Source organism: Scaptodrosophila lebanonensis, unplaced genomic scaffold (genome assembly GCF_003285725.1).
Source record: "Scaptodrosophila lebanonensis strain 11010-0011.00,11010-0021.00 unplaced genomic scaffold, SlebRS2 tig00000001-arrow-pilon, whole genome shotgun sequence".
In the NCBI taxonomy this organism is placed as follows: Eukaryota; Metazoa; Arthropoda; class Insecta; order Diptera; family Drosophilidae; genus Scaptodrosophila; species Scaptodrosophila lebanonensis.
In genome coordinates this window covers 14102284-14127135 of record NW_022060529.1, presented here as the reverse complement: position 1 = coordinate 14127135, position 24852 = coordinate 14102284, and the positions used below count along the sequence as shown (strand labels likewise).

The window sequence follows — 24852 nt, the reverse complement described above, 5'->3', positions numbered from 1 at the left end:
TTATGGGAGAGCGGATGTTGTTATTATAGTGTATACTTGTAGTGTGTAAGTGCCAGCAGTAAAGAGTTTGATTTAAAATAGACAGAGCAGAGCTGGGTGTTGACAAGTCAGGAAGCCCTTGAGCGAACTACCGGATGAGTGATGAAGATATCAATGCATGTTAATTAAAATCTTTGCACAGTGATATGTTTCTGATTCGAAATGTGGGAATCAAAGGTAATGATTTTTTGAAGGATGAGTTCAATGCCACGAGCTTTTGTGTGAGAGGCTAAATACTTAAATAGTTTTAACTTAAATATAAATCAGTTTTCCCAAAACCCAATTGTATTGTCAATAGATTTAGGAGGGACTAGGGATGTTGAGCTTAATTCGCCAATTGAACTTGGCAAACTGTCCATGTTTTTTTTTTAAGTAGCGTTTTATTTCCCTCACTATTGAGAATATGACACTGTGCGTTGGGTTGGGCGGAATCGAATTGTGGGCTAGAGCGCTGAACCACTTGTATCCGCTCCAGCTACCTGTTGACTTGGTTGGCGTGCGCTAAAAAGTTACTACATACACATAATTTCGCAATCATTTCGCCTTGATTTGCATTGATTAGGCAAAGGCAACTGCTTCCTTTGCAGAACGGAAGGAAGCAAGGCACGAGCCAGAGCCAGGGCCTATGTAAATACGTACATGGATGTTATTGTTGCTGTAAGCTTTCATATCCCGTCTTCTAGCTGATTGGTTATTGGCCTTGCTGTGTTTTCTTTTATAGATAACCGCTCATTTGTGTGGCATTAAATGCACTTAAAATGCCAATTAGCACGTGCTCTAGTTGGTCGACGATCTTCGGCGCACTTTCCAATCAATCAATGACGTTGGTGGCAGCATCGCCCATTTTTATAATGTGCCGTATTTACCGTTTAATTGAGTGCTCCGTTTATAGATCATAAAGCGGCACTCCTCGCCACCATTTAAGTTCAAATTGTCTAATTTAATGACAATTAATGTGAGCATACGCAGATTTTCATAACAGTTTGTCGAACGGAAGAGGTCAACCGTAAGCAAAAGCGGTACAAGCATCTGATTAAGCTTTAATGTGATTCGATCTGTAGTCATTATACGAGTATAGCATAATTAATATAAATGCCAATCACATATGCAAGTGACATGCAACTGGGAAAGTACTTGAACCCATCTCACATTACTATCAAATATTTCAATGTTTTAAATTGAACTCAGGTCAAAAGTTACATTTTCAATATTTTTCGTATTGCTTCCTTTTAATGCTAGTCTCACCTGATTCCTTGAATTGATGTTCGTAAAGAACATACTTGGAAACTGGGATCCGAAGGGTAAAAGAATGAATAATGGAGATGAATCGATATACCAAAGGGATTTTTTTTTTTTTTTTTTTTTTTTTTTGTATTAAACACATGTACTATATATGGATAACAACTGGAAAGTAAAGAATTTGATATACGGCATTTAATAGGCGGGATCGCACGACCTAATCTTATCTAGTATTTTTGCATAAAATTGAATGCTTTGCATTGCTCCCTCAACAGTCACCATAACGCCTGTTTGTGCGCCAAAAGGGGCGTGATTGGCTAAAGATTTGTTGCAACAGATAAAAATGCCGAAACACATACTTATACATAAAGATACATACAAATATATGTACTTGTATGTATAAGGTATGTATATAATGTATATACAAGAACGCCCCAATGCTGCGCCCTTTGGCTTTTTGCCATTCCAAGGAGGCAATGAAAACAGCAACAACAACAACAGCAACAACCAGTCGACAGGGTATGTTTTTTAATATGGTTCGCGCGAAAGCTACCATATTGGAACCCAAGCCTTCCAGCAGCGTCTGACTCTGGGTCTGGGTCTGGGCTACACCTACCAGTCGCAACGGCGTCAACGACGACCTTATCGCGCCCATTAATCTGGCAAGGACCGCACAGCGCCCAAATGACGAAATCAAGCAAAGCGAAATGAAGCGACGACGACTACGACGCACGTAAGATGGTGGATGTCTAAGCTGCGGGCCACAAAAAATAAAAAAATAAAAATAAGAAGGAAGGCCCAATATGGCGCGTCCAACACAAACACACACAAACACATACACACACATACTGTCAAATGTAAAAGCCTAATGAAAAGCAACCGAGCAGGCTCTGAATGTGTGCATTTATTTACAGTGAACGCCCGTTTTAAGAATTAAATGAAAGGAACGGGAAAGAAATTAATTAGCGGCCCAACATGTATCCTATTTTTGAAAAAAGTGTAAAGACAATACTATAGGAATGTCAAATGAATCAGTTATTTTTATACACTGTACCCACAGGGTTAAATAGTATACTACTTGTAGTTAAATACATGGTTCTTATGTTATAAGAACAAATCTAAAATCTAAATGAAGTATAATGACTGTCAAATGGTTCAGTTGTAACTACATACATATATAAGAATAAATCTAAAATCCAAAAAAGGGAAACTTTGCGTATATATATAGAATATTTAAAGTCGCTTTACCAAATTACCCGGTTCTATATTATATCAAGTAAGGCGATTATTCGAATTCGTAGGAGCCCGATAAGATAAGAGATAAAACCATCTGTTCTATCAATTCTGCCCAAAAGCTCATAACAATATTGCAATGATGGAGAGACTGAAAAAAAAAAACGCCTCGAGATAAGAAAAAGTTGGCTGTTCGGCAGAGATCGACCTTAAAGCTAACATTCCTATGTCATATATTATCTTATATATCTTAATCATATCTTAGCTTAAGCCGTCAATTAAGAGAATATTAAAATTCACATAATTTAATTTATTTTCTAAAGCGAGCCTTAACTGTATATGCTGCTACTTATATACATACATACATGCATACGTTCGAGTATGTTTGTATGTATGTGTCAGTGTTAACGTATTTTGCAAGAGTAGAAGGGTGGCTGCCGTTGCGTTATGTAAAAGGTTTTGGCCGCGGCTGGGCCGGCGATGCAGCGCATGTTAAATATTATGACCAGCAGAAAACGCCCGCAAAGGCAAACCGAATACATAATAATACAAAAAGCCAAGAAGAAAACGAACTTGGTTAACCGCGTTTTTGGTTATTTTGTTGTTGCTGTTGTTGTTGTTGTTTTTTTTGTATTTGCTTTCGTACTTTACTTTTGCTTGAAACGCAAGGCCCAACAGGCCCAGAAAAAAACTCATATTTTTTTTATGATCTCAAGTCATGCAAAAAGCGAAACGAATCAGAACGCAGCGCGCATTGGTCGTGGTCGCGACCGATTCGTGTGGCGGCCATGACGACGATGTACCCCCTATCCGAACGCGTCCCGTTCACGTCTTCGTCCGTCTGACCACGTTTTCGGCTTGATTTTGCACTCCTTTTTCTTGTGCGAGATAAGAATTTTTTTCGTTGGCATTCGTGATGGCGTACGTCATGAAAATGCCACACATACAAACATAGATATGTACACATATACACACATATAGTAGTATTTATTTGAATGTGTGTATGTGCATACCAAATAGTTTGCCTGAAGTTTTCCATTTTTTTTTTTTTTTTTTCATCTTTTTTTATAGATTTTTTGCATGCACATGCACTGTGCGGAAATGTTTGACAGACACGTAATGCTTCGCAGCCATAAATTTCTATTCGTTTTTCACATTTTGCATACATAGTACTACATACATATTTCAAATGGTGTAACCAATTGAAATTTTATATTTTTCAAATTGCTTCAGGAATTTTTTAATGAACATTTCTATGCGGCACTATTTGGTGAGTGTGTGTGGCAGTGCTATGTGCTGTTGAAGTGCAGGTTAAAATTAATTGTCAATGTTTAAATAACGAATCCTATAACTACACTGTCAATGGTTGCGGCTATGTTTCTCCACAATGAATGAAAAACGAATGCACGAATAAATAGTAAATAATGCAATAATATGGTAAATGGATTGATGCGACGTTAGATTTGATTTTAGATCTTAGACTGGAGCCTCAACGAAGATGTCCATGACAACTTTTTGGACTATCCTTATATTGGTTATATACTGAAGTCTCTTAAGCGCAAAACCTATCACTGGTTACAACATTTACCTTTGATTTTATGGTCAAGGGCAATATAACTCACTATGTTGCATAAGTAATCTAATCTTCCATTAAAAAGAATTCTTTAAAAAAAATTGCTTTATTAATACTTATTGTTGATAATTATATAATTTGTTAGAAATGTATTTTGAAATTGCTAAGTTCATATTAGAATTGATTCAAAAAAAAAAAAAAATTCAAAGCTAATAAAGCGATTAAATTGGTTAGTAACTAATATGGCCGTTACTAAAGCATCGCTGCTAGTATAACTAGCTTGTATATTAAATTATTTCAATTGACTCATAATTACTCAAATTATTTTAATAAGTTATTTATTTGAATGTTCGCTCTTGCTGTTGTCAGATGTATCCTTTTCGGAAAGATGTATTTTCCAAGGGTAATAGAGCAAAAATTAGAGAAGAATAAAGCGATATTCTCATTAAAGTTCTTCTTCTTTTTCAAAAAGAAATATACCTTTAATAATTACAATCTTCAATGAGATTTCAGAAAAGCGAGCAGGTTGTAGGCCGTTCGCATGATCTGAAAGGTAAGAATAAATATATTCCAGTGGAAAGACTTAAAGTTTCTAAAGAGAAATGATGAATAGAGTTTTAATGGATTCTGAATATAAATTATATTACTTTGTTTGTGCCATAATGTTTTAATGTGTTTTATTTCAAAATATATTATTTAAAATACTTACATGTGTAAAGTGCACCATATTGACATCCATCATGCCATATGCGTTTAGTTTTATGGTCTGCTGGGAGTAGCCCAGTGAGAGTATTATGAGCTTACGGTACTTCTTGCTTCCCTCATACCAATTATGATTGTACACGACAGTTTCTAGGTTTTTCGACTTGTATACAAATAAAAAGGTTGCACTTGCATTTTTAGGCTGATAGGCTGAGCTCAGAAACTTACAGCTTCCTCCAGCTGAGCACCGTGGTAGCACTGATCCAAGGTAAACAAAATGAGGCCCATGGTGGGGAGCACGTACTGAACTATTAGCATAACATCCTTCGTTTCGGTGATGGCGAAGAGTAGAAAGCAAAGCGAGCCGGCTGCAATGAAATCGCCCACAAGAAAGCAATTTTTACTGATGGCATTAAATTTTGCATTTAGCTGATGGATGCGCTGTTGCCGACGCAGGAGGGAAGTGATGTGCTTGAAAAACTGCTGCTGAGCCTCAAAAGTTTCGGTCATACTGGAGGTAGCATCAATGCTGTCCATTTCTCTGGCTAGGGTGTCTATGTACATTAGAAGTTGACCCTGTATAATATTAAAAAACGTATCGAAGTCGGAGAAAAGGGACAATCCAACAAATGAACCAACAACGTCGTAGAACCATACAAGAGGATAGAGCGTATGGTTTTGCCTTATATCGAATGGAAGCCAGCCACCAAGCAGCTGTTGCTCCAATGTAATATAATCATTTTTATTGTTCAGCCAATATAGCACTGCAGGCATACTACAAAATCCAATTAGTCCCAGGAATGTAAAGGCGTCGATAGCACGGTAACGCAGCATGTGCTTTGAATAGACTTTCGTAACTCTGTGTACACTTTGGGTAACTGGATTGTTTGGAAAGTCCTGATCTAATTCGTTAAGCAGTTCAATAACATTATCGTGGTTTAAATAAAGCGTCAATCCACGGACAGCAAAGTAAACCGCTAGGCTGAAGGCAGCAAAGTTCTGGTCCGACTGCACACCACTCCAAAGAGAGTGAAATATGTTGAATCCGTTGCAGAGAAAAAAGAAACTTATATAAAACATCGAAATTTGAATAGATCGCTTGCAGTTGCTAACAAATCGTCCACGAACTCGCTTGAATTTGAAGCATGTCAAGCCAATAAGTTTTTGATATGATTGCGATTGGAAAAATTGGTCGAATTCGATTAGGTGCTCGTCCATGTTGTCCTACACTTGTAAGCTAACACTATTTTCAAGTGAGGCTCTAATGCACTATATAAGTGAAAAACTTAAGGATATTCTCGTCCGCAGTTAGCCATTTTAATTCTATAATAAGCTCTTGCCTGGTAATTATCAGGTACTTGTATAATTAAGCTCTGGGCTCTTCAGTGGGATTAATGAACAAAAGTTCATAATGCATTTTAATAAGTAGTTATACCCTGAAAGGATTAAAGGGTGCACTACTAAAGTACAACTACTAAGCGTAATTAAGCGGGCAGTGTATTTAAGAGTTCTATCCAGTTATTTTTTATAACGATTTGATTGACTTTGCAAATTACAAGTATCCCCTCATCTAATTTGTGTGATTAAATATGTATGTAATATATATTTCAACTTCTACTTATATAAAAAAATTTAGTAATTTAATAATTATTCTGTTTTAGTTAAAAACGTACTTTAACATTGGTTCTATTAATATTGATGCAAATTATTTTTTTAAGGCAATAAAGCGATAATTTAAATAATCTTTATATATTTAAATTTTATTAAAGATATTTATCAGATTTCTGGAATACATTTTCAGAAAGACGAAATCTAAATATTTTTAAAAAGTAAAGCAATCGACATTTTTAACAATTTACTTCTATAAATAGCGATCTTTAGTGCGATTTTAGAAAACCGAGCAAAAATTCATATTGCAGTTTAATCAGTAGATATACCCCGATCATAAAGCATTATTGCTGCTTTGGCTCAGTTCTGTAATACACATACGCCGCAAATACTCGCAGACACATATAGACACTATAAATGTAGTTTTATAAATTTTATTTAGTTTGTGGGAGAATTGAATTATTATTATAGTGGTTTGATTTATTAGCAAAAATTATTCGGATGTATTCTCTCAGGGGGCAACTAATTCACATAGGAAATAGCTGAAGAAGTTTTATAAGTGTAATTAAAATTGTTAATGACCCGTCACTAAATCTGTACTATATGTACACGTTTATTTAACAAAACATCGTTCTTTAGAGAGAGAACAGGTGCACTAATTAATTACAGTTATTTTGCCAATCAAAGTGAGCTTGCAAGTTATGGTGTGTGTAATACAATTCTTGTTATACTAGTATGCTGCATTTTTAAATGAACATTAATGCAGGTCATAGCTGCTCTAATAACTGTCTTGTAAGAAGACTAATAATATTCTCTAATAATTCCGTCTAACGTCTTCATATCTGAGGACAGGACAGGGTTAAAATTTTGGTTGGTGGTTCCATATACTTGTAGATCGAGTTGGTCCTTGGTTAATAATCGGTTAGCATCTCATTGTGTTTTGGAAAAGCTAGCGGAGCGTTGGGGGAGAGTTTTGCCGCCTCTTCCAACGTTCAGGTATTTCGCTCTGTTCGAGTAAAGTGCTGAAAAGTATGGCATTCAGGTGTTTCAGAGTTTTCAATGCCTCCGGTTTCTTGCCTTTTGCGCATCTGCTACCAAGCAGCCCTTTTCTGAGTCTATATTCCATTCTTTGAAGTTGCCGGGGGAATTGGGTGACGATTACTCAGTTAATGTATACAACAAATATGAAGATTTTTATTTGTAAAATATGCAATATATCTCTCATATTGCTTCATCTCGACTTCAGGAAGGCAAGGAGTTTGTATGCCAGTTGCATAATCTGTAAATTAAGAAGACATAAAAAAATGACAGCACAAGTAAATGCATTTGCTACTTTTGTGAAAATTATTCAAATGTGAATGAAGTGTTTAGGAGCATACAATTAATTTCATTTAAAGAGAGGAAAAATATAGAAATAAATTAAATTGTTTGTCTATGATTCTTGGAATATACATGTATAATAATAAATAATCCACTTACATCAGTAAAGTGCACCATATTGACGTCAATCAAGCCGTAGGCACTTATTTTCATGGTCCGTTGTGATTGGGTCAGCCATAGAATTATGAACTTTCGGTATTTCTTGCTACCCATATACCAGTTATGAGCGAATAAAGCTTGTTGAAATTTAAGAGACTGACAAAGACATAGAACATTAAATATTTGTGAAGGAGATAGAAATGTGAACTTACTGCCTGCTCCAGCTGGGTACCTCGCCAACACTGATCAAAGGTGAACAAAACTAAGCCCAAGGTGGGCAGCAAATACTTAATAATCATCATCAGATTATGCGTTTCAGTTAGCATAACAAGATGAAAGCAGAGCGCAAGTGCGCTTACAAAGTCAGTCAACAGTATGCACATTTTGCAGAAGTCGTTAAATTTGTGGCACAGCTTCCTAAGATGCTGGTGCCTTCGTACCAAGCTTCGAATGTGTTCGAAGAATTCATCGCAGGATGTAGAGTTGCTATCACTGGCATTAAGGGCTCTCACTTGCCTGTTCAAATCGTCCAGATGCATAATAATATTCTCCTGTATGGTGTTAAAAATTGCATCAAAGGTTGCAAAAAATGTTAAGCCAACAAAGGCGTCCTTGAAGTCGTACAAGCAGACTAATGGATATGCAGCATGGCTTTGTCGAATACCAAAAGGAAACCAGCCGCCAACAATCTGTTGTTCCAAGGTGATAATCCCTGTCCGCTCATTGTCAAATATGTACAGGACTACTGGCATGACACAAAACATTGCCAGAGTGGTGAAACTGAAATAATGTATGATATTGTGTCGTTGAACATGTTGCTTATAGACTTTGGACACTTCCATTGCTGCCTGGGTTGCCATGTCGCGGGGATATATCCTGTCTAGATCGTTGAATAGTGTCAAAATATCATCGTGCTTAAAAAAGAGTGTCAATCCCCGAATACACAGATACGTCGTCAAACATAAAATAGCAATGTTCTGACTAGAGGGTTTACCAACCCATGTAGAGTACACCAAATCGAAACAATTGAAAACGTAATAAATAGACACCAGAATAATTGAAACGTAAAATGCGCTGGCACAATTGCTGGTTAGGCGTCCATTTCTTCGCTGGAACTTGAAGTAAACTAATCCAGAATATTGTAAAACTTTCTGCGGAAGCAGAAACTGCTCGAACACTATTAGCTGTTCGTCCATGTTTGCTCCTAGAACTTGCAAGGAACTTTGGTCAAGTGGACTCAAAAACCTGTATTTTTAATACTGCCAAGTTTCAAGGGCATGGTGTGGTAGAAGGTCATAATTAATTAAGCTAATAAAGCCGTGTGAGGAAATTGCAGGTAAGCTATTGCACACAGCACTTGCAGACTTAAGTAGAGCCTGCGACTTGTGGCAGGTACAATTTTTTATATGAGGTAGTTCGGATCTTGGCTTATAATTAACATATGGCTGCGAATACGCACATTGCGTTATAATAAGTATATTTAAATTCCAATTTGAATTTTATAACAAGTTTTTCTATTTTTATACTGTCTGTACTTCTTTTACAAAACGGTTTGCTAAAGCTACGGTCAGACAATAAATTTGCATGTGGATTTTTATGTTATGACTATAATATATTTTTCAATGAAAACTACTTAGATTTATATACAAATTTCTTTGCAATTTACTTTTTGAAACCTTTTTGCAAAATACAATAAATTTTCAAATAAATTATTTGCATGTGTGACCGTTGCTTTAGTTTTTGAAAGTAATTGCAGAGATGGTTTTACTTTTAGTCCATAACTGGAAATGAAATTTCGTTTCAATTCCTAAAATGCTATCACAACGATTCTATAATATATTGATATTTTATTTGTATTGTTCGAATAACTATATTTTCGTAAATATAGGCAAATAAAAAATTGGACATAAGATGGATTTAAATTGGAAATATGATTTTTAATACCATGTTCGCAAGTGTTAAATTTTACAAAAAAAAAACCAAAATAAATGATAAGATGATAATGGAAGAAATCAATTTTTGAAGTTGTCAAAAAATTTGTTTTCTTTATGAATTCGTGAATTTTCATTGGGTTTTCCGAACTTGCAGTTTGTCTTTGAAGTTTTCCAAAAATTATTTTATTCGTTATACGAGTGAAACCGTAAAAGTTTTGACGCAACAATTCAATTTGAATCTTGATCGAATAAAGTATGTATGTGGTAATAAAATGTCGAGTGAGATAGATCGGGTGTGAAAATGTATTTTAGCTATGTTCTTAATGAGAAAATGCAAATGACTTTTTTAGAAATTGAATCATTTTGTGACACGGGCCTTCCTGAGTGTACAATCAGTAGAGCTGTGAATGAGATAAAAAAAAGCTACGTCACACACTTTTCTTTTACACTTTTCTTACGCATTACGCATTGTTTATGAATATAAGATCTATTTATCTATTTTTTTTGATTTAACATGGTTTGAAAATTTAAAATTTAAATATATATTTCTTTAGAAATATGATCTATGTCTTCTTTACACGATTGTTTCTGGAACCAATCTACCGTGTAAAAACAGAATTAGGTGTATATCTAGTGATGTAACCAAGACTTGTTATTGTTATTTATTCATCATGTTTTTTCTAAAAAGCATCGCAAAATGCTCGAATTTAAATTTTATCGAAAGAGTTTGTGGTTTCTTTTGTTTTTATAGGTTTTAAAATTTTTGGTGAATTCAATAATATTCTTTTTTCACATTTAATGTTATCAGTCACGGATTTGTACTCTCACGATCATTAATTAATTAGCTATTTTATGAAGTAAATATGGAAATATATAAATACTTACTAAGTATATACTTGTACATATGAACTATATGTACAAGTATATATTGAACCTCAGGTTCTATTGGAGCTTCTAACAATGAATTTGTTAGGCCCTTTGAAGCTGCGCAACACCCATACGCCCCCTCCAGTTTTTGCCTGCCAACCCATTATGCGGCAACAACAAAAATGCCACACTTGGCCATACACATATGTATGTATGAGTATGTGTATCTAACAATGAGGGTATGTTGTTGGTGCATGGAGTTTAGAAGAACGTTTCCACAGCCTGCACAGCAAAACCGCTTTACATTGCCAGGCCAAATACAGCGCAAACTCCGGCAACTGTGACAGGCGATTGAGGGACTACGGGCGGCATGGAGGGGCAACGGAACTACTGGGAGGCCAATGCAGACGCCCGGGCATATTCGTGAGCAATTTCGCGTTTGACGAAACATATAATCTTCGCACATTTCTATGGAAATGAATGGATTGGTGAATGCATTGCTTGCAAGCCGGCTGCCTAGATAGCTAGCTAGCTTGCTGGATATATTGATAGATGGCTGCAAGCTTGGATTGATGGGTATATGGCTTGTTGGATAAATTGGATTGGTTTTAGTGTGTTTCGGTGTTTTGGTTGTGTCGATTTGCTCAGATGGCATTGACAGCAAGAGCTAGAAAAACGCGTTGATAAAAAAGTAGCATGCATTGCAATTTCTGCAACACCCTGTAGTAGTTACATGCTTGCTGATTGTTGTTGTTTTTGCTGTTGTTATTGCTGTTGTTGCTGTTGTTGCTGCTGTTACTGCTGCAACCGCATGCAAATTTGTTTGCCTCTGCCCGCTTCGACACATTCTATGGAGCCCCATGTCGGCCACACCCCAACAGAGGCAGCAGAGAAAAAGCAACCAGAACAGCAACTGCAACGCCAACAGGCGCCTCCACGTCGCTGGTTCTTAGCATTTGTTGTAACAGTTGTTCTACTATATGTGTAGTTGTTGTTCTTGTTGTTGCAGTTTTTGTTGTTTTACCTTAGTTTTTTGTTTTCGATTTTTTTTTTTTATTATTCGTGTTCTACTTACTTGTGCACTGTGTTTTTCTGCGAGAGCTTGCTGGCTCGCCCGTTGGTTCGTCGGTTAAACTGGATGACTGGTTGGTTGGCTGGTTGGTTGGTTGGCTGGCTGGCTGGCTGGCTGACTGTTCTATGCAAATATGCAATTAGTTGCCAGCTAGGCCATGGAGCGGCGTATTTGTTGCCATCTAACATGACATTCCATCAGTTGCAGAGCCGTCGCCATCAATACGCTACATTTTGCGATGCAACCTTGCATTTAAACGCAATGCAACAAAGTTGCGCATTTGACTTTTCATTTAAGTGCTATGTCGATACAGTTTGAGCAATTGTAGTTCCTATACCCCGTCACGCACACATACATACATACATGTAGCATACATGCAAATGTTTTATACTAGCCGACTCATGCAAATGTCAATATGAAATAGCCCTATTTATATTCCATGGAATTAAGCTATCAGCCTTGCTTCAGCTTTTCTGTTGGTTTGCTGGTAGGACGAACCCTCATCTGGTTTCAGGACAAGATGCCAGCGCTTAAATGCATTCATTAATTAAGTAAACTCATATGTAGGAGTGTAATGTAAAATCAAAAACATCGACTTAAGCAAATGTCAATATAAAATAGCCGTATTAATATTCTATTAAATTAAGCTCTCGGTTTGCTTTTTTGTTGGATTGCTGGTAAGCTCATATGTAGAAGTATAATATAAAATCCAAAACATCGAAGGTTGCTTAAGTTAGGATCTGACAGTGGCATATAGACTTTCTTTCATAGATCGGGCTAATAAGTTTCTTGTACACCGCTTTTTTTGTAATTTGAAAATGTGGGAAGTATGGGCTGGGGAGGAATTTGAAACGGAGTTGAATATTTTTGAAAAACCTTATACGCAGCATCATAATGAAAATCGATTAATGCCTAACGCTGCGTATGCGTAACTTATCGCAAACGTATGTGTGGACTGCGTATTTAAAAATAAAAACAATAATGCATGAAATAAATAGGCTCAGAAATAACGAAGAGTCATTTATTCCATTCATAGCATGCACGCGTATAGTTTGTTTGCTTATTTTAAATGTTTGCTTGTATGTGATGGCGACGCCATGTTGGTGTTGCGTATATTACGCGTGCATAAAGCTATACATGGAGTGACTGACGGACTGACTGACAGATTGACAGATGGGCAGACAAACCAGGGGAGTGATGGAAAGACAGAAATACAGACCAACTTACTGGCGCGCATGTAAGCACGTAAGAGGAACGCATTATGGCCGCTTGTGGCTTATATGGCATGTCTACCCATTGGTGTGTGCTGCTGTTTTTTTTTTTTTTTTTTTAGGTATTGTTGTCGTTGTTTTGCGTGCTAGCCAACCACCCAAGCCAAAGCCAAGTCGAAGCCCAAGCCCGATCCCAAGTCCAAGCCAAAAGCCCAAAATACGAAATGCAAAGAAAAAGAAAACCGCATACAACTTATTTTACCACTCGTTTTTGCGGTTGAAGTGCAGCAGCAAATGCGTTGAAGAAAAAAGGAAAAAAGCAACTGCACAGAGGAAAAAATATTTATTGCACTTCAGGGCTGAAACGCGGCAGAGAGCTGGCAGCCAACGAGTGCTAAGAAACTGGCGAAAAAGGCAAAAAAAAAAAAACAAAAAAAAAAAGAAGACCACTCGACAGTAAAACTCTGCAAGTCTTTTGGTTTTGTGGCATGAGCATAAGAAACTATGTGGCGTACCCTGGACTGTGGATGGATGGTACTTGGCATGCGGGTGTTTGTGTGTATGTGTGCCTACATATGTATGTAATATAAGGTATGCAAAAAGACGTATGTATGTATGTATATATAGTACTTGTAGTGTGCGCTTGTGCTCAGCGTGCCAAGAGGCGGAAAAAGGCCTACGCAGTACTGTGCGATGTATCATTAAAAATGGCGGCGCATTGTGGCAAGTCTTTTTTTCCGTTTGCAAATATTTTCAGTCTCAAACAAAAAGACTTTAAGTCGGCTTTAACTTTTTTAAACAATCTATTCAGTATCAACTTTTCAATTAACTTCTAATTCCGTTTTGTGCCTTTCAAAGATCATGAATGAGTGTTTAAACTTTTAGAGGCTGAAGTAAGCAGAGCAATAATAAAATACAACAGCAACAAGAAAAACAATAGCAACAGCCATTGGCCGCATGTTGAAAGTGTGATGAGAAATTTCATAATGACTTCTTAGTGCCCGCTTTGACCGGCCAGTGCAGCGAAGTGGTCAAGGCGATGCAGCTATATAGCCGCTATAATAGGTCCAATTAAGCCATTGATGACTCCGTGCAAAAGCGTTCAAGCGGATGCAAAGGTGAGCGGCAGCTGCGCGGACACACGCCGACTGTCGCCTCGTTAGCCACGCAAACTTTGTAGCAAATTTTTAGCGTCTAACATGGCCGTCGCCATGTTTAATCAAATACGTGACTTGATTTCAATTTGGGTGTTAAAGAAGCGGCAGTAAGCGAGACCGGGAGATGCTGCTGCAATATCGAGAATGCGAGACATAGTAGTGGCTCTCAACTGAAACGTAAGCTTCATTTAAGAATTTAAAAACTAGTCTCTACAAAATCATAAAGTATGACATTCCCAAACTGTAAGCTTAGGAATTGTCATGCAAGTAGGTTTAACTAAACTGTATAATAATGGAAGACGAGCTAATTATTATTACATAAATTACATCTTCTTGAAGGTATTCAAGAAATGATTATTACAATAACTTATATTGTGTGCTGTTGCCATCTGAGAAAAAAGGGTTTTTTCGTTTAAAATATAAAAACAAGAGAGAACGCTGCAATCGAGCAAGCCCCACAGTCAAATTGCCTGTACTCTCCATAAAAAAGGAAAATTAAAACCAAAAAAAAATTGTTTAAAAATTAGATTATTAAAAAAATTAATTAATTAACTTAACATTAATTAATTAAAGACATTTATGTACAGTTTTAACAGTTTTAACATTTCCATCATCGTGACTATGCGTGTATGAATGCAGCACAAAGTTGAACCAAACCAGCAACAACAACAACAGCTGCGGGCAGAGCTGCAGGCAGCGCATGGGCAGCGATTTTATTTATGGCAATAACTTTCTTCAGAATTGACCCATCATGATTTCAAAACTCCAAGAACTACGGAGGTTACATAAAAAAACACGAATTGCGGGGGAGTGGGGGAATAAAAAAATAGACTTGACCTGCCTAGTACTTAGGGGAACCTCGATACCAAGTTTGGTTATTCTCTGTCTTGTATTTCCTGAGATCCTTGCTCTCATACAGGCAGACGGACGGACGGACAGACGGACATGGCTATATCGACTTGTCTTGTCACCCTGATCAATAATATATATACTTTGGGGGGTCTGCCACGCCTCCTTCTGTGTGTTACATACATTCGCACAAAACTAGTATAGCCTTTTACCCTTTGGGTCCGGACAAGAAAGGAATGCTAAAGTCGAGCGGGCTCAATTCTTAGTCAAAATACCCTGTACTCTAAAAAAAAAAACCGCAACAAGAACAACAGCTGCGGCCAGAGCTGCAGACCGGACAGACAGACACGACAGACCGCACAGACAGACACGACAGACAGGACAGACAGACACGACAGACCGGACAGACAGATACGACATACACGACAGACAGACCGGACAGACAGACACGACAGACCGGACAGACAGATACGACAGACAGACAGACAGATACGACAGACAGACACGACAGACAGACACGACAGACCGGACAGACAGACACGACAGACCGGACAGACAGACACGACAGACCGGACAGACAGATACGACAGACCGGACAGAAAGGACAGACAGACAGATACGACAGACAGACACGACAGACCGGACAGACAGATACGACATACACGACAGACAGACACGACAGACCGGACAGACAGACACGACAGACCGGACAGACAGATACGACATACACGACAGACAGACACGACAGACCGGACAGACAGACAGATACGACAGACCGGACAGACAGATACGACAGACAGACACGACAGACCGGACAGACAGATATGACAGACCGGACAGATATGACAGACCGGACAGACATGACAGACAGATACGACAGACAGGACAGACAGACACGACAGACAGACCGGACAGACAGACACGACAGACCGGACAGACAGACACGACAGACCGGACAGACAGATACGACAGACAGGACAGACATATACGACAGACCGGACAGACATACACGACAGACAGACACGACAGACCGGACAGACAGATACGACAGACCGGACAGACAGACACGACAGACATACACGACAGACAGACACGACAGACCGGACAGACAGACACGACAGACCGGACAGACAGACACGACAGACCGGACAGACAGATACGACAGACCGGACAGAAAGGACAGACAGACAGATACGACAGACCGGACAGACAGATACGACATACACGACAGACAGACACGACAGACCGGACAGACAGACACGACAGACCGGACAGACAGATACGACATACACGACAGACAGACACGACAGACCGGACAGACAGACAGATACGACAGACCGGACAGACAGATACGACAGACAGACACGACAGACCGGACAGACAGATATGACAGACCGGACAGATATGTCAGACCGGACAGACATGACAGACAGATACGACAGACAGGACAGACAGACACGACAGACAGACCGGACAGACAGACACGACAGACCGGACAGACAGACACGACAGACCGGACAGACAGATACGACAGACAGGACAGACATATACGACAGACCGGACAGACATACACGACAGACAGACACGACAGACCGGACAGACAGATACGACAGACCGGACAGACAGACACGACAGACATACACGACAGACAGACACGACAGACCGGACAGACAGATACGACATACACGACAGACAGACACGACAGACATACACGACAGACCGGACAGACAGATACGACAGACCGGACAGACAGATACGACAGACAGGACAGACATACACGACAGACAGACACGACAGACCGGACAGACAGATACGACAGACAGGACAGACCGGACAGACAGATACGACAGACAGATACGACAGACAGGACAGACAGATACGACAGACAGATACGACAGACAGACACGACAGACCGGACAGACAGACACGACAGACCGGACAGACAGACACGACAGACCGGACAGACAGATACGACAGACCGGACAGACAGATACGACAGACCGGACAGACACGACAGACCGGACAGACATACACGACAGACCGGACAGACAGATACGACAGACAGATACGACAGACAGGACAGACATACACGACAGACAGACCGACAGACCGGACAGACAGATACGACAGACCGGACAGACAGATACGACAGACCGGACAGACATACACGACAGACAGACACGACAGACCGGACAGACAGATACGACAGACCGGACAGACAGATACGACATACACGACAGACAGACACGACAGACATACACGACAGACCGGACAGACAGATACGACAGACCGGACAGACAGATACGACAGACAGGACAGACATACACGACAGACAGACACGACAGACCGGACAGACAGATACGACAGACAGGACAGACCGGACAGACAGATACGACAGACAGATACGACAGACAGGACAGACAGATACGACAGACAGGACAGACAGATACGACAGACAGATACGACAGACAGATACGACAGACAGACACGACAGACCGGACAGACAGACACGACAGACCGGACAGACAGACACGACAGACCGGACAGACAGACACGACAGACCGGACAGACAGATACGACAGACCGGACAGACAGATACGACAGACCGGACAGACACGACAGACCGGACAGACATACACGACAGACCGGACAGACAGATACGACAGACAGGACAGACAGATACGACAGACAGGACAGACATACACGACAGACAGACCGACAGACCGGACAGACAGATACGACAGACCGGACAGACAGATACGACAGACCGGACAGACATACACGACAGACAGACCGGACAGACAGATACGACAGACCGGACAGACAGATACGACAGACAGACCGGACAGACAGTAACGACAGACAGGACAGACAGATACGACAGACCGGACAGACATACACGACAGACCGGACAGACAGATACGACAGACAGACCGGACAGACAGGACAGACATACACGACAGACAGATACGACAGACCGGACAGACATACACGACAGACAGACACGACAGACATACACGACAGACCGGACAGACAGACACGACAGACCGGACAGACAGATACGACAGACCGGACAGACAGATACGACAGACCGGACAGACAGATACGACAGACAGGAGAGATAGATACGACAGACAGACCGGACAGACAGTAACGACAGACAGATACGACAGACAGGACAGACATACACGACAGACAGACCGGACAGACAGATACGACAGACCGGACAGACAGATACGAAGGACCGGACAGACATACACGACAGACAGACACGACAGACCGGACAGACAGATACGACAGACCGGACAGACAGATACGACAGACAGACCGGACAGACAGTAACGACAGACCGGACAGACAGATACGACAGACCGGACAGACAGACACGACAGACCGGACAGACAGACACGACAGACCGGACAGACAGATACGACAGACCGGACAGACAGACACGACAGACCGGACAGACAGACACGACAGACCGGACAGACAGACACGACAGACCGGACAGACAGACACGACAGACAGGACAGACATACACGACAGACAGACACGACAGACCGGACAGACAGATACGACAGACCGGACAGACATACACGACAGACAGACACGACAGACCGGACAGACAGACACGACAGACCGGACAGACATACACGACAGACAGACACGACAGACCGGACAGACAGATGCGACAGACCGGACAGACATACACGGACAGACAGATACGACAGACAGACACGACAGACCGGACAGACAGATACGACAGACATGACACACATACACGACAGACCGGACAGACAGATACGACAGACCGGACAGACATACACTACAGACAGACACGACAGACCGGACAGACAGATACGACAGACCGGACAGACAGATACGACAGACCGGACAGACATACACGACAGACAGACACGACAGACCGGACAGACAGACACGACAGACCGGACAGACATACACGACAGACCGGACAGACAGACACGACAGACCGGACAGACAGATACGACAGACCGGACAGACAGATACGACAGACCGGACAGACAGATACGACATACAGACCGGACAGACAGTAACGACAGACAGGACAGACAGATACGACAGACAGGACAGACATACACGACAGACAGACCGACAGACCGGACAGACAGATACGACAGACCGGACAGACAGATACGACAGACCGGACAGACAGATACGACAGACCGGACAGACAGTAACGACAGACAGACACGACAGACCGGACAGACAGATACGACAGACCGGACAGACATACACGACAGACAGACACGACAGACCGGACAGACAGACACGACAGACCGGACAGACAGACACGACAGACCGGACAGACAGATACGACAGACCGGACAGACAGATACGACAGACCGGACAGACAGATACGACAGACAGGACAGACAGATACGACAGACAGACCGGACAGACAGATACGACAGACAGACACGACAGACCGGACAGACAGTAACGACAGACAGGACAGACAGATACGACAGACCGGACAGACAGACCGGACAGACAGATACGACAGACAGACACGACAGACCGGACAGACAGACACGACAGACCGGACAGACAGATACGACAGACAGGACAGACATACACGACAGACAGATGCGACAGACCGGACAGACATACACGACAGACCGGACAGACAGATACGACAGACAGACAGACAGACAGACAGACACGACAGACAGATACGACAGACAGACACGACAGACCGGACAGACATATACGACATACACGACAGACAGACACGACAGACCGGACAGACAGACCGGACAGACAGACCGGACAGACAGATACGACATACACGACAGACAGACAGATACGACAGACCGGACAGTATTGATGGAATGACGTATTGATGGAATGACGTATTGACGGAATGACGTATTGATGGAATGACGTATTGACGGAATGACGTATTGACGGAATGACGTATTGATGGAATGACGTATTGACGGAATGACGTATTGACGGAATGACGTATTGACGGAATGACGTATTGACGGAATGACGTATTGATGGAATGACGTATTGACGGAATGACGTATTGACGGAATGACGTATTGATGGAATGACGTATTGACGGAATGACGTATTGACGGAATGACGTATTGACGGAATGACGTATTGACGGAATGACGTATTGATGGAATGACGTATTGACGGAATGACGTATTGACGGAATGACGTATTGATGGAATGACGTATTGATGGAATGACGTATTGACGGAATGACGGAATGACGTATTGATGGAATGACGTATTGACGGAATGACGTATTGACGGAATGACGTATTGATGGAATGACGTATTGACGGAATGACGTATTGACGGAATGACGTATTGACGGAATGACGTATTGACGGAATGACGTATTGATGGAATGACGTATTGATGGAGTGACGTATTGATGGAATGACGTATTGACGGAATGACGTATTGACGTATTGACGGAATGACGTATTGATGGAATGACGTATTGACGGAATGACGTATTGATGGAATGACGTATTGATGGAATGACGTATTGACGGAATGACGTATTGACGGAATGACGTATTGATGGAATGACGTATTGACGGAATGACGTATTGATGGAATGACGTATTGACAGAATGACGTATTGACGGAATGACGTATTGATGGAATGACGTATTGACGGAATGACGTATTGATGGAATGACGTATTGATGGAATGACGTATTGACGGAATGACGTATTGACGGAATGACGTATTGACGGAATGACGTATTGATGGAATGACGTATTGATGGAATGACGTATTGACGGAATGACGTATTGACGGAATGACGTATTGACGGAATGACGTATTGACGGAATGACGTATTGACGGAATGACGTATTGACGTATTGACGGAATGACGTATTGATGGAATGACGTATTGACGGAATGACGTATTGACGGAATGACGTATTGACGGAATGACGTATTGATGGAATGACGTATTGACGGAATGACGTATTGACGGAATGACGTATTGACGGAATGACGTATTGACGGAATGACGTATTGATGGAATGACGTATTGATGGAATGACGTATTGACGGAATGACGTATTGACGGAATGACGTATTGACGTATTGACGGAATGACGTATTGATGGAATGACGTATTGACGGAATGACGTATTGATGGAATGACGTATGACGGAATGACGTATTGACGGAATGACGTATTGACGGAATGACGTATTGACGGAATGACGTATTGACGGAATGACGTATTGATGGAATGACGTATTGACGGAATGACGTATTGACGGAATGACGTATTGATGGAATGACGGAATGACGTATTGACGGAATGTCGTATTGATGGAATGACGTATTGACGGAATGACGTATTGATGGAATGACGTATTGATGGAATGACGTATTGATGGAATGACGTATTGATGGAATGACGTATTGACGGAATGACGTATTGACGGAATGACGTATTGACGGAATGACGTATTGACGGAATGACGTATTGACGGAATGACGTATTGATGGAATGACGTATTGACGGAATGACGTATTGACGGAATGACGTATTGACGGAATGACGTATTGACGGAATGACGTATTGATGGAATGACGTATTGACGGAATGACTTATTGACGGAATGACGGAATGACGTATTGATGGAATGACGTATTGACGGAATGACGTATTGACGGAATGACGTATTGACGGAATGACGTATTGACGGAATGACGTATTGATGGAATGACGTATTGACGGAATGACGTATTGACGGAATGACGTATTGACGGAATGACGTATTGATGGAATGACGTATTGATGGAATGACGTATTGATGGAATGACGTATTGACGGAATGACGTATTGACGTATTGATGGAATGACGTATTGATGGAATGACGTATTGACGGAATGACGTATTGATGGAATGACGTATTGACGGAATGACGTATTGACGGAATGACGTATTGATGGAATGACGTATTGACGGAATGACGTATTGATGGAATGACGTATTGACGGAATGACGTATTGACGGAATGACGTATTGACGGAGTGACGTATTGATGGAATGACGTATTGATGGAATGACGTATTGATGGAATGACGTATTGACGGAATGACGTATTGATGGAATGACGGAATGACGTATTGACGGAATGACGTATTGATGGAATGACGTATTGACGGAATGACGTATTGATGGAATGACGTATTGACAGAATGACGTATTGACGTATTGACGGAATGACGTATTGATGGAATGACGTATTGACGGAATGACGTATTGACGGAATGACGTATTGATGGAATGACGGAATGACGTATTGACGGAATGACGTATTGATGGAATGACGTATTGACGGAATGACGTATTGATGGAATGACGTATTGACAGAATGACGTATTGACGTATTGACGGAATGACGTATTGATGGAATGACGTATTGACGGAATGACGTATTGACGGAATGACGTATTGATGGAATGACGTATTGACGGAATGACGTATTGATGGAATGACGGAATGACGTATTGACGGAATGACGTATTGATGGAATGACGTATTGACGGAATGACGTATTGATGGAATGACGTATTGATGGAATGACGTATTGACGGAATGACGTATTGACGGAATGACGTATTGATGGAATGACGTATTGATGGAATGACGTATTGATGGAATGACGTATTGACGGAATGACGTATTGATGGAATGACGTATTGACGGAATGACGTATTGACGGAATGACGGAATGACGTATTGACGGAATGACGTATTGATGGAATGACGTATTGACGGAATGACGTATTGATGGAATGACGTATTGATGGAATGACGTATTGACGGAATGACGTATTGACGGAATGACGTATTGATGGAATGACGTATTGATGGAATGACGTATTGATGGAATGACGTATTGACGGAATGACGTATTGATGGAATGACGTATTGACGGAATGACGTATTGACGGAATGACGTATTGATGGAATGACGGAATGACGTATTGATGGAATGACGTATTGACGTATTGATGGAATGACGTATTGATGGAATGACGTATTGACGGAATGACGTATTGACGGAATGACGTATTGACGGAATGACGTATTGATGGAATGACGTATTGATGGAATGACGTATTGACGGAATGACGTATTGGCGGAATGACGTATTGACGGAGTGACGTATTGATGGAATGACGTATTGACGAAATGACGTATTGACGTATTGATGGAATGACGTATTGACGGAATGACGTATTGACGGAATGACGTATTGATGGAATGACGTATTGACGGAATGACGTATTGATGGAATGACGTATTGACGGAATGACGTATTGACGGAATGAAATATTGACGGAATGACGTATTGATGGAATGACGTATTGACGGAATGACGTATTGACGGAATGACGTATTGACGGAATGACGTATTGACGGAATGACGTATTGACGGAATGACGTATTGATGGAATGACGTATTGACGGAATGACATATTGATGGAATGACGTATTGACGGAATGACGTATTGATGGAATGACGTATTGACGGAATGACGTATTGACGGAATGACGTATTGACGGAATGACGTATTGACGGAATGACGTATTGACGGAATGACGTATTGATGGAATGACGTATTGACGGAATGACGTATTGGCGGAATGACGTATTGACGGAGTGACGTATTGATGGAATGACGTATTGACGAAATGACGTATTGACGTATGGATGGAATGACGTATTGATGGAATGACGTATTGACGGAATGACGTATTGACGGAATGACGTATTGATGGAATGACGTATTGATGGAATGACGTATTGACGGAATGACGTATTGACGGAATGACGTATTGACGGAATGACGTATTGATGGAATGACGTATTGACGGAATGACGTATTGACGGAATGACGTATTGACGGAATGACGTATTGACGGAATGACGTATTGACGGAATGACGTATTGATGGAATGACGTATTGACGGAATGACGTATTGATGGAATGACGTATTGACGGAATGACGTATTGACGGAATGACGTATAGATGGAATGACGTATTGACGGAATGACGTATTGACGGAATGCCGTATTGATGGAATGACGTATTGACGGAATGACGTATTGACGGAATGACGTATTGACGGAATGACGTATTGACGGAATGACGTATTGACGGAATGACGTATTGACGGAATGACGTATTGATGGAATGACGTATTGACGGAATGACGTATTGACGGAATGACGTATTGACGGAATGACGTATTGACGGAATGACGTATTGACGGAATGACGTATTGACGGAATGACGTATTGACGGAATGACGGAATGACGTATTGATGGAATGACGTATTGACGGAATGACGTATTGACGGAATGACGTATTGATGGAATGACGTATTGATGGAATGACGTATTGACGGAATGACGTATTGATGGAATGACGTATTGACGGAATGACGGAATGACGTATTGACGGAATGACGTATTGACGGAATGACGTATTGACGGAGTGACGTATTGATGGAATGACGTATTGACGGAATGACGTATTGATGGAATGACGTATTGATGGAATGACGTATTGACGGAATGACGTATTGACGGAATGACGTATTGATGGAATGACGTATTGACGGAATGACGTATTGATGGAATGACGTATTGACGGAATGACGTATTGACGGAATGACGTATTGACGGAATGACGTATTGATGGAATGACGTATTGACGGAATGAGGGAATGACGTATTGACGGAATGACGTATTGATGGAATGACGTATTGACGGAATGACGTATTGATGGAATGACGTATTGATGGAATGACGTATTGATGGAATGATGTG

General features: G+C 40.9%; 2 protein-coding genes across 2 annotated transcripts; both read right to left on the bottom strand.

Annotated features, from left to right (window-relative positions):
* Positions 1-4582: 4582 nt before the first annotated feature.
* LOC115623892 (odorant receptor 88a-like) lies at positions 4583-5323 on the bottom strand. The gene is made up of 3 exons (XM_030518482.1): positions 5015-5323; positions 4794-4949; positions 4583-4630 (listed from the first exon to the last, which is right to left on the bottom strand). Exons 1-3 carry the CDS (start codon positions 5321-5323, stop codon positions 4583-4585), a joined length of 513 nt encoding a protein of 170 aa, XP_030374342.1.
* Positions 5324-7625: 2302 nt separating this feature from the next.
* Positions 7626-9069, bottom strand: LOC115623793 (odorant receptor 88a-like). The gene is made up of 3 exons (XM_030518372.1): positions 8086-9069; positions 7874-8029; positions 7626-7673 (listed from the first exon to the last, which is right to left on the bottom strand). The coding sequence occupies exons 1-3, from the start codon at positions 9067-9069 to the stop codon at positions 7626-7628; spliced, it is 1188 nt and encodes a 395-aa protein (XP_030374232.1).
* Between the last annotated feature and the right edge of the window lie 15783 nt (positions 9070-24852).

Excerpts from the sequence above, each read along its gene's own strand:
- LOC115623892 (XM_030518482.1), bottom strand. The coding sequence starts at position 5,323 with ATGGACAGCATTGATGCTACCTCCAGTATGACCGAAACTTTTGAGGCT. Across the intron at positions 4,950-5,014 it reads GTGCTCAGCTGGAGGAAGCT|TCGAAAAACCTAGAAACTGT; the intron begins GTAAGTTTCTGA and ends TTTGTATACAAG. Across the intron at positions 4,631-4,793 it reads ATATGGTGCACTTTACACAT|ATCATGCGAACGGCCTACAA; the intron begins GTAAGTATTTTA and ends CTTACCTTTCAG.
- LOC115623793 (XM_030518372.1), bottom strand. The coding sequence starts at position 9,069 with ATGGACGAACAGCTAATAGTGTTCGAGCAGTTTCTGCTTCCGCAGAAA. Across the intron at positions 8,030-8,085 it reads GTACCCAGCTGGAGCAGGCA|TCTCTTAAATTTCAACAAGC; the intron begins GTAAGTTCACAT and ends TGTCTTTGTCAG. Across the intron at positions 7,674-7,873 it reads ATATGGTGCACTTTACTGAT|ATTATGCAACTGGCATACAA; the intron begins GTAAGTGGATTA and ends CTTAATTTACAG.